Source organism: Fusarium oxysporum, chromosome 1 (assembly GCF_000149955.1).
Source record: "Fusarium oxysporum f. sp. lycopersici 4287 chromosome 1, whole genome shotgun sequence".
NCBI classification, from domain to species: Eukaryota; Fungi; Ascomycota; class Sordariomycetes; order Hypocreales; family Nectriaceae; genus Fusarium; species Fusarium oxysporum.
The window spans coordinates 2,396,353-2,407,220 of NC_030986.1; the positions used below are offsets into that span (position 1 = coordinate 2,396,353).

The following is a 10,868-nucleotide window of genomic DNA, read 5'->3' on the forward strand; positions in this document are numbered from 1 at the left end:
GACTCGGTGAAGTTCAGACTCAGTGACTTCAGACTCGGTGACAACCCCACCAGCGCCAATTGTCAAATTGGGTGACTTGTGACTTGCATGATATGTACTGTACATGCCATGTACCAGTCTTAAGCGCCCCCTCGGCTTCTTATCTTCTTATACAAACTCTTTTCCTCTTTATTAATCTTCTTTGTTTCTGGTCAATTGACTCTCCTCAATTACTCCTAATATCGCCAATTGATTCCATCATGAAGAGCCTCAGCTTCGCCGCGAGGGCTGGTCCCCGAATCTTATCATCTGCCGTTACACGGCCCACATCATTCGGCGCTCTCAGACTCTCTCAACAAAGCATACGATGCGCTTCCGGGGGTTCTTCTGATCTGAAGAAGACTCCTCTATATGATTTCCATGTCGCCAATGGAGGAAAGCTGGTGCCATTTGCAGGCTACTCGCTCCCTGTTCAATACTCAAACCTCTCACTTGCTCAGTCGCATCACTTTACTCGCGAGCATGCCTCACTTTTTGATGTGAGCCACATGGTGCAGCACATCTTCAAGGGCAAGGATGCAGCTGCTTTCTTGGAGAAACTCACTCCCTCGGACTGGACAAATCAGGGCGTTATGCAGAGCAAGTTGACAACGTTCTTGTGGCCTGGTACTGGAGGTATCGTCGATGATTCGGTTGTCACCAGACTTGGCGAGGATACCTACTACGTTGTCACCAACGGTGCCTGTCTTGACAAGGACACCAAGTATCTTGATGAGGAGCTTGGCAAGTTCGGCGGAGATGTTCAGTGGTCACGTCTCGACAACTCTGGTCTCGTTGCCCTCCAGGGCCCTCAGAGTGCCGAGATTCTCAGCGAGGTCCTCGCTAGCGACGTTGATCTCTCGAAGCTCTACTTTGGCAATGCCGTGTGGGCTGAGCTGAAGCTCGCTGATGGCAGCAAGACTCACCCTGTCCTCGTCAGCCGAGGTGGCTACACTGGAGAGGACGGCTTTGAGATTTCATTCAACGGAAAGGAATATCCTGCTTTTGAGACAACAACCCCTGCTATCCAGGCCCTTCTTAGCAAGGCTGGTCCTGAGCGCCTTCAGCTCGCTGGTCTGGGTGCTCGTGACTCTCTCCGTCTCGAGGCTGGTATGTGTCTGTACGGCCATGATCTCGATGATACCACAACACCCGTCGAGGCTGGTCTTAGCTGGATCATCCCCCCTGCCCGTCGCGAGGCTGGAGGCTTCCACGGTGCCGAAACCATCATCCCTCAACTGACACCCAAGAGCAAGGGCGGCTCAGGCGTCACCCGCCGCCGCGTTGGCCTTTTCGTCGATGGAGCTCCCGCTCGTGAGGGTGCCGAGATTCACAAGGACGGTGAGAAGATCGGTGTCATCACAAGTGGTGTTCCCAGCCCTACACTTGGCAGGAACATCGCCATGGGCTACATCAAGAGCGGCAACCAGAAGGCCGGCACCGAGGTGGACGTTGTGGTACGAGGAAAAGCACGTAAGGGCACAGTCACCAAGATGCCTTTTATCCAGACAAAGTACTGGAAGGGTACTGCGCCTGCTTAGAAAGTCTACGATGGAATTGAACAATGTATTAAGCGAGTCAAGTTATTAAACGTGTGGTATATGGGGATAACTCAACATGGGGGCAAACTTTGGAGTCTATGATTGTTATGGCCACGACTAAGTTAGAGCCAACGGAAAATAAATGTTCTTGAAATATCATTTGCATTGCTACCCCTTACCTCTTCCCCTTTCCATCCATATCATCGACTCGATCCTGATGTCTTTCGAGTTTGTCACAAGCAACCCTCTTCTCTTCGGCCGAGGTCTTGCTAGTCAACCCACTCCGGATACCGACACCGTTGCCAAAACACCCTCAAGTGCCTTGGTGATCATGGTAATAGTGGTTGCTGAGAGGCCGACAAGAGTAGTTTTGCAGGATGAGTTCACTCTAAAGCAACCATTGTGTCTGCTGCTACATCTTATATGTCCTTCTAATGCAACCATGTCATCTACCTACCTAAGTAGATCTTCCAGCTTTGCGTACATAATTATGGCTCAGTCCCTTCCCGGACTGGAAATCACATTCTGTTATCTTGTGACGTGGCAATTAGAGTTGCTACCTTCTCTGCCTCGAAGCAACGAAGCAACGCGGATAACGCTCGGGATTTCTCAAGAGAGAAAGGTGGTCTCAATGATGCCTGATCATGCTATTGGAACCGAATACTACTAGATGTCTTATGGGAGATACAACACTGCGAGCCAGCACTCGGCGTACATCGCTTCGCTTGGAGGTGTGACCATCAGAGAGGCACTCTAGAGACTTGGTGGCTATACTTTCAAGGCTTGGCATCATCAAGCTTCAGGTGTCACAATAATGAACTGTGTCTCAATGGTTGACCAGAGTTGTGGTTCATGGTTGAGCATCAAGGAAAACATCACGAGAATTTGGACACGGAGATATGTAGCCACGAAAAAACCATAGGAAACCACCACACAAAAGCGTATGGCCTCCCTCAAACGAGCGGCGATATTGTCTAGCAACGGCCTCCCCTTCAAGTGGTGACCAACTGTGGGAAGACTGAGATGATCGTGGCGCCAGTTTTGGATGTTACCGGCACCGTCGAGGAGACGATGTTGCGTAGTGAAGAAGAGAGAAAGGAAAAGAGCCAGAATTTTTGCATATGTATGAACCCACATGAGGACTAGCGGCGGATGCTAAGCGAGATCCGTGCTAGTGGGGCATCTCCCTACCCTGGAGTTGGGTGAGGAAGTTGGTGGGTGTTTCGACGGATATCGAGTGTGTCCAACACCGAACCGAGTAGTAAGTTATGGGACTTTGTTCGAAGATGCTCACGCGAGCGGGGTTTCTTCTGTGTCGTGTTTACTTATTGTGTTGAACAAAATAAGCACGCTTCGGGCACAGGATAGTCAGTCTTGTGCGGGTAGCCAGTAAGCGGATAGACTCGTCATCACGAGGAATATTATCGAAGGGTGTCAGAAGCAAGTCGATACTGGATGAAGCGTAGATGATCCATAGGTGCAACAAACCACAATGAACACTTGATAAATTCTGTGTATGCATCTCTATGAAAGCGAATGTGATAGAATGTTCACGAGGGCGTTTATGGGGTTCCACATATGAGACTCGATGGACCAGTCAATGCAGGTATCCACTGTTAGGAGGAGGATTTACAGAAGGGGGACCCTGATGGCATATGCCAAAGCCCATTACGTATGTGCCTGAATCAAGGCTGCAGTTGTTTTCTGTAACCCCTAGACCCTGAATATGAGAGCAGATGGTTTTGATTGAGGTGAAGAAAAGATGAAGAGCATACCTAGTGGACAAGCGATATTTGAACATGCAAAGGCACAAGATTTGAATAGCAATTCAGTAGGTGTCAGTGATTGAATTTCAAGCATCGCGTGTTCGTGTCTTATTCTGTCTCGTCTATACCCATTCTCCTCGTCCATTTGCACCATTTGCTCTAGCACACGTGTAGCCCGCGCCGCTCAAGATTGGCCGATCTTACCGTCTTCCTCAACTTCAACAATGGATCACCAGGCGTCTCAGCGTGAGCACACGACAACGTGGGGGAGGGGCATCCACTGAAGATAGGTACTGTTCATTAATTCTGTCACTATTTTGACTCTTCGAACTCGAGTATTTTAAACTCGATGCTTCCCCCTTGTCGCTATGATATTCGATGCGATCAGCCAGGGCAGTCTTGGCACTCCACGGTACTTGGTTTACCTACACCGAGCAGTGGATCCTCATCGACGGTATTGATTGATCATAGCTCAGGTAGGCTGGTTCTGTGGAAATTAGTCTATTAACGCCCTTTTCTTCTCCATCATCATTTTTTCTTTGTATCAAGTATTCTATAACGATATTATCTTCCTTTGTTCCCCCACCACTAACGCGTCAGCCAGAATCAGAGCGTGTCTTTGTGGCTTGAACAGGATCTTACCCCTTGAAAGCTGCTACCAAGATTGACTGGAATGACCTCACACCTTCAATTCCATGCTTGACCTTGTATCTTACGTCAGCATCACTTCTTCACCTGGCTATCACCAAAATTCGACTGCAACACCGAACATAAACGAAATACATATTAAATAGAGAGTACAATCTAAAACGCACAAGATGCCACTCTCAGGCGCCCGACTGCTCGTGGCAGCCGCCTTACTACTCCCTAGCGTCTCTCCTTCACCAATTTTCGACGCTGGCCAAAAAGTTCTCGATGCAATTACAGGGACACGCGATCCTATAGAGACACCGCATATCCGACAATCGGGTCGCAAACTGAATGGCAAATTCTTGCATATAACAGGTACGCAATATCACGTGTGAAACAAGTCCCATGTTCCTGCATCTACATCGGATGAAAATATGATAACTCAGCGTTGCATCCAAAGCAGCCCACTAACAACCACAACTCCAGATTTTCACCCTGATGAATTCTACAAAGCGCATTCATCAACAGCCCAGGGTGTCGCATGCCACCGCGGGAAGGGCCCTGCAGGTCTATACGGCGCCGAAACTACCGATTGCGACTCTCCCGTGGACCTCGTCGACGCGACGTTAGAATGGGTACGGAAGAACGTCAAGGATGATATCGACTTTGTTGTATGGACGGGTGACACGGCGCGCCACGATAGCGACGAGAAGCTGCCACGAAGCTCGAGCCATGTTTTGAATATGAACCGAAACGTCGCCAAAAAGATTGTCAAGACCTTTTCTGATGACGGAGCCCTTACCGTCCCTGTTATCCCAACTTTTGGCAACAACGATTTTCTGCCGCACAATATCTTCTATCCCGGACCAAACAAGTGGCTGCAGGCTTATAGCAGCATATGGCATCGTTTTATCCCTGAGGAACAGCGACACTCCTTCGGATTTGGTGGATGGTTCGAGGTTGAGGTTATTCCCAATCAATTGTCCGTCATCAGCCTCAACACCATGTACTTCTTTGATCGAAATGCTGGCGTTGACGGTTGCGCAATTCCCTCGGAGCCTGGTTTCAAGCATATGGAGTGGCTGAGTGTTCAACTTCAGCGATTACGTGAGCGTGGAATGAAGGCTATCCTGATCGGCCATGTCCCTCCCGCTCGGACTGAGAACAAGCAGAATTGGGACGAAACTTGCTGGCAAAAATACACACTCTGGCTGAAGCAGTTCCGCGACGTTGTTACTGGCTCCCTTTACGGCCATATGAACATTGACCACTTCCTATTTCAGGACACCAAGGACATTGACCTGAGCCTTTATGACAAGGCAGGGACTACCCGAGAACCTATGGATGACGACTTTTCCGTCGAGTCAAAGAGCGACTACTTGATAGACCTTAGAAAGTCCTGGTCTGACTTGCCAGGCTCAGCTGCAAAGGCACTAGAAGAAGATCTAGACGCCGAGGATGAACTTGAAATGCAAGATGAAGATGTCGACGAGTGGAGGAATAGAAAGAACAAGAAGGGGAAGAAAGGTAAAAAGAAGAAGGGTCATGGCAAGATCGGAGGCAAATATGGAGAACGATATCAGGTATCTCTTGTTAGCCCCAGCGTCGTCCCCAATTACTTCCCGACTATTCGCATAATCGAGTACAATATCACCGGCCTGGAGGATGCGCCAGTCTGGACCGACTCATTCGACATCAACTCAAAGGTTTCCGAAGAGCTTCCCGACTTTTCTGAAGATGAGGAAGCCCACCAGGAACTCAAGAGAGACCTCGAAGCTGAGCGAAGGAAGAAGGGCAGAAAAAGCAAGAAGGGCAGGAAGGGAAGAAAGGGCAAGAAGAAGCCCAAGAACCCTGAACTCGTGATCCCACCAGCTCCCCCAAAGGGATCACCTCCCGGCCCTGCATACTCTCGCCAGACATTCACCTTCATGGGATACACACAATACTTTGCCAACCTCACCTATATCAACAATGATCTTACCGACTTGTCCGAGGCAAGCAAGTGGCGCGACGGCAATTTCAGTGATGAAGTACCCGACCACGATAAGCCGCAGCCCAACAAGTTCAGATACGAGGTTGAATACAGCACTTTTACCGACAAGATCTTCAAGCTGCCCGACTTGACAGTTCGAAGCTACCTCAGGCTAGCGTCTAGAATCGCTAAGAGGAAGACGAAGAAGGGCAAGGGCAAGGCAGCTGAAGAGTACAATGAGGATTTTGAAGACGAGTCAGACTCAGACTCAGACGACGACGACGACACTGAAATTCCAGAACCTGAAGAGGGTGACTCTGATTTGGACTTCACCGCTACCAGGGGCAAGAAAGGGAGGAACAAGAGAAGGAAGACCAACAAGGTTTGGAAGCATTTCCTCCAAGAAGCATTCGTCAACACTATACCCGAAAAGCAACTCAAGAAGTGGTCACGGAGATGATCGGAGACATGTAGATAGCGACTGACTTGGAAACTTTATGATTGGCATTTTAGCGACGAGACGGATGGAATAGGCATATATGGTGTTAATGGCGCATAGAGAGCATAATTGCTAGAATAACTAAAGATACACGATCTTATGATTACACTATCGTTTTCTCACAACATTTTGATTCAAAACTCATGCGTATTTTTTGCCCAAAAGCCCCCTTTACCAGGACATTAAGAAACATGGGGTATCAGCGAATGCAGCCTCCGCCGGTACATGGCCACCAGTTATTCATACATCGTTCGTGTTCGTTTATCATAACCAACCAGTCCAACTCATCTCACATCTCAGAGAAAAAAACCATTAAATCCCATCCTTTCCTTTGCCCAACAACGCCTCTCATCGTACATGCGCGGTTTACTCTGCATTGTTGACAACCCGCAACGCCCGGCGAGGACCCATGACGACGCTGAAGAAACTCGGTTCCTGGCCTTCGAGTAGCCCTTCAGTCGAGCCTCCGCTATGACTCGTTCCAGGTCTCGTATCCTCGCTGCGCTTGGCACCCCCAGACCCGCTGCTGGACCCGGGAGCGCCTGGCGTGGTATCATCTTCGTCCTCAGGCCCCCATTTGGGCTCTGTGGTGTATCCCTGATCGCGGCTAGGGCCGACCCAGCCAAAGAGGCTGCGCTGGGAGATAGCACGCTTGGGGCGGGTAGTACCAGCAGCAGCAAGGGCTGAAGGGTTGAGAAGAGAGTTGGACGCAACGGAGTAGCGGTTTGATACTGCGAGGTGTTGTCTGTAGGCGTTGACTTGCCGGCGATAGAGCCAGGCGCAGAAGCCAAGATAGCAGGCGAGGGCACCAAAGATACCAGCGATTACGCCTGCAGCCACGAGACCGCCATTAACTCCACCATCGTCTCCTTCTCCATCGGGAGAAGCGGCTGCAGTACCAGTCTGGCCGACCCGTACTGTCGCTGTCGGTCCGGAGGTAATTGTGAAAACCGGGGGCTTGCCCGTTAAGAACGGACCACCGGTGGCCGGCCCCACAGCGGGGGTGGTAACGGTAGCGCTGCCGTCCTTGTCTCCACCCACGACCTTGCGTACGGCGTCCGGGACCTTGTATCCATGGGACCCAGCGAGAACGAAGTTGTCGGGATGATGGTCCGAATCGTGATTGCCGGCCTTGAATTGGTCCTTCCACTTGAGAGAGGTTGCATCGAATACGTACATGCCCGGATCACATCCGATGTCCTCTCCTACTCCACCAACAACAACCATTTGGCCATCATACATGGCGCATGAGTGGCCAGCTCGGGCAGCGGGTCTGTTGTCGTCGTTTTGGTCGACTTTGATCCACGTGAAAGAGGGAATGGTCAGGATGTACATGTCATCGTACTGCGTTTGGTTTCCCTGAGACCATGTTAGTATTTGGGTATGTCTCAAACCATGTCACAGCTTACAAAAGGAAGATTCTGTCCACCAAACATGTAAATCTGGAAACTTGACGCATCCGGCGCGCTTGCGATGACGGCACAAGGATTAACACGAACGCTGGGTGTATCTCCGGACGTTTCTTGATGGAACCATTCGGAATTGGCAATGTCGTATACGTTCAATGTGCCGAGATCCTCAGTAAATGTTTCGTTGGTACCGCCAGCAAGACCGATCAGAACACCTTGCTCGCCCCAGCCTGGCACAAACACCAAGACACCATCTGCCCTCTCAGTGAAGTTACCGGTCTGGATGCCTGCTTTTGTGATGTTACGATAGGCCCCGCTTTCACCTGCGCCTGTGCCGTCAGAGAGGCTATCGACGCCGGTGTTAACATAACCTGGGTGTGTGAATTCAAGAAGACTCTTGAGATATACACGATCAACACTGCGCGACCAGCCTGGGGTGGTGGCCCAGTCGAGATGGCCGCCAAAGTACCAGCTTAGGCCGAGCTCAGGCACAGATAGGCCTGCTCCCTCAGCAGCACGGTGCACTGGTCGATTTCCTGGCTCTGATTCATTGCCGGCCGAGGTTTTGGGGTTCTTAAATTCGGTCCATTCTTCATCCTTGATGGAATAACGCCAGACAGACTCGGGCTCGGGATCAACATAGGGTGTATCGGAGAATTGGCCGCCATAAAGATACAGATTATTGTAATCATGCCACAAATAACCCATAGAGACCTCGGGAGGACCGTCCGGTTTCTCGAGACCTTTGAGAGCGGGCGAGCCTATATCCCAGTCCTTAGTGAGGTCCAGTGTTAGAAAATTGTTGTTCCATGTGTCTTCGACTTGGTCGGGTTTTGATCTTGAGCGACCGCCATATAAGTAGAGTGTTCCATTCAACTGGGCAGCTTGAAGACCCCATCGTGTGCAAACCTTGGTAGGGCTGATCTCGCGTTTCTGAATGACACCAGCGCTGGCGCCATTGATATCTGAAAACGATTGGCCATTTCGCCAACTGAATGCCGGAAGTATAACGGCGATGAGGAGTGCTAACATAGTGAAGCGCTGCAGGCCCGAGACACCTGGGGACACACCCGAAGTGCTCTTGATTCTGGGTCGGCCTTTGGGGTTTGATAATATGGCGTACCAAGTCTTGGGCGATGAAAGTGATAACTGTCGAGGGCGTTGGCGGTCGTTGTTATCCTGACTGTGGTCGTCGTCTTGCTCGAGTTGTCGCTTATTGCTGGACGATTGAAGGATATCAGAGCTATCACTCAAGTGTTTGTCGTTGTCATGGGTGCCAAGTTGCTCGCCTGACAACAGTGAAGGTGCTGATGCAGAAGTGGGATAATCCAAATCGTGTTCTAGACCAACTTCTTTAAAGACGGATCTTCTGCCTTTTCTAATAGCGCCTCCCATTTTAAATGGTGGTGTTACAAAAGTCTGAGCCTCACGCAGGCGATCCGAGGTACGTTGGGAGTTAAAACGAGGCCGGACTGGAGCTAGAGATCCCGAATAGGACGGGGGAGGGGATTTAACCATTGACATCGTGACCATGTGCTCGCTTCCCTGCCTGCTTATACGGATTGGATGATGGATGGCTTGTGGCGATAACTGGTAACCAAGGGAATTGGGCGTCTCTGGGTGGCTCGGATCGGCGAGTACTATGATGTAGCCACCTTAAAGCGATACCACTCTGTAGGGGTCATGTCCTGCAAGCGAGTTTTGATATGACAGAAGATGAGGGACAGGTCTTCAATGGCAAAATATACAATTGAGGAAAAGGGTCCTGGGGTGCTGAATGAGAGGGAATGATAGCAGGAAACCCAGAGAGTTCGCAAGGGGGAGTCGGAGTGATCTTTTGAGAGATTCAGAAGCTCTAATTAACTAATACAACAATGATCGACGCCTCGAGCTGAGGAACAACAAGCTTGGGCTCTCCACTTGGACCAGATGAGGGCCGTTGTGTAAATCATGTCGATTATTGATTGACAGACAAGAGACAGCCCAGACAGCGGAGCACCCCGTTGTTTCTCAGCCCCTGGCCCACTACATCATCGATCTTCCCGACAACTTTGTCTGGATTTGATTTCGATAGGCATTGAGATACCTAGGCGTGGGCAAGGCGAAACACAGCCCGTAGCGGGTGCAAGGCGCGCGTGGGGATGGGGACGCAGATGGTACAGCTACATACCAGTTAGCCAGCCAACCCGGACCTTGGTGATAATAGCGATTAGCTATGTACCAACATGTGCTGTAAATTGTACCTAGGCACTAGGCAAGTCAATTGAGCACATTTCAAACATGAGCGTTACCTCATCCTCATCTTTGCATATCCAACCGGATATAGCGAATGCAAAGCCGGCAAGGGAAACGCCTCCGCCGTTAACGAGATGAACCAAGCAAAATGCAGGAGTGAGCATTTACACACCAACATTGCAAGCGCACAAGCTTATCCGGACACGAGCCAAACCTGGTGAGTAAACGGGCCTTTCATTTCCCTGTTGATATTATTGCTCCCCAGGAAACTTGCGAGCTGGCATTTCCGGTTCGGTTGCAGTGTCGTTCATTACCAGATTCATCACGGGTCTTGGCATCGACGGTGTGATGATTGGGTCACAGAGACGTGGCGATGACTTCACATGCTCCCGGGGGTGTGGCCTTGATTTTTTTGCTGTTCAGTGTTCAGTTTCGGATTGTGTGATCGACGGACCCGACCGCGTGTTGATGTTTTAACTTGACGATCTGATTCATTGATACTGACTGTCATGCAATGCAGAAGCATCATCTGCTTGTCCATCCCGAGGCTTGCGAGGGCTTCTTTTTCGTGTAGTAACGCAACGCAACGCAACGGTCGTGGAATCCGGGGTAAGACTCGGTAAGAGGAGGAGAGAGATGCAAATAGCAACCCAAAACAAACTAATGCAGAGGAAGCAGGGATTGTAGGATGTTGGTTGCGCTGTCTTGTGTTCGATCACGATCTGGATCATGATATGAAAGATGGTGGTTGGCTCGGATGTCAATCCATCCGTTTTGCTATTGGGGCTTTCAATCGTA

General features: G+C 50.2%; 4 protein-coding genes across 14 annotated transcripts; 2 read left to right on the forward strand and 2 right to left on the reverse strand.

Annotated features, from left to right (window-relative positions):
• The first annotated feature begins 16 nt into the window (after positions 1–16).
• FOXG_00240 (aminomethyltransferase) lies at positions 17–1,857 on the forward strand. The gene has a single exon (XM_018376460.1). The coding sequence runs from the start codon at positions 93–95 to the stop codon at positions 1,557–1,559; it is 1,467 nt and encodes a 488-aa protein (XP_018232040.1). The 5' UTR covers positions 17–92; the 3' UTR covers positions 1,560–1,857.
• FOXG_17839 (uncharacterized protein) lies at positions 1,592–3,025 on the reverse strand. The gene has a single exon (XM_018397842.1). It carries the CDS (start codon positions 2,694–2,696, stop codon positions 2,352–2,354), a length of 345 nt encoding a protein of 114 aa, XP_018232041.1. The 5' UTR covers positions 2,697–3,025; the 3' UTR covers positions 1,592–2,351.
• Positions 3,026–3,255: 230 nt separating this feature from the next.
• FOXG_00241 (uncharacterized protein) lies at positions 3,256–7,806 on the forward strand. Of its 3 annotated transcripts, XM_018376462.1 has the most exons (3): positions 3,256–3,801; positions 3,930–4,330; positions 4,442–7,806. In XM_018376462.1, the coding sequence occupies exons 2-3, from the start codon at positions 4,144–4,146 to the stop codon at positions 6,385–6,387; spliced, it is 2,133 nt and encodes a 710-aa protein (XP_018232043.1). In that variant the 5' UTR covers positions 3,256–3,801; positions 3,930–4,143; the 3' UTR covers positions 6,388–7,806. The 3 variants fall into 3 exon arrangements, with proteins under 3 accessions (XP_018232043.1, XP_018232042.1, XP_018232044.1); XM_018376461.1 differs by having other exon boundaries at positions 3,256–4,330; XM_018376463.1 differs by having other exon boundaries at positions 3,930–7,806.
• FOXG_00242 (uncharacterized protein) lies at positions 6,425–10,798 on the reverse strand. 9 transcript variants are annotated; one of them, XM_018376472.1, is made up of 5 exons: positions 10,576–10,798; positions 10,243–10,485; positions 10,057–10,188; positions 7,836–9,997; positions 6,425–7,785 (listed from the first exon to the last, which is right to left on the reverse strand). In XM_018376472.1, exons 4-5 carry the CDS (start codon positions 9,366–9,368, stop codon positions 6,793–6,795), a joined length of 2,526 nt encoding a protein of 841 aa, XP_018232053.1. In that variant the 5' UTR covers positions 9,369–9,997; positions 10,057–10,188; positions 10,243–10,485; positions 10,576–10,798; the 3' UTR covers positions 6,425–6,792. The 9 variants fall into 9 exon arrangements, with proteins under 9 accessions (XP_018232053.1, XP_018232050.1, XP_018232052.1 ...); XM_018376469.1 differs by having other exon boundaries at positions 7,836–10,188; XM_018376471.1 differs by having other exon boundaries at positions 10,061–10,485.
• Between the last annotated feature and the right edge of the window lie 70 nt (positions 10,799–10,868).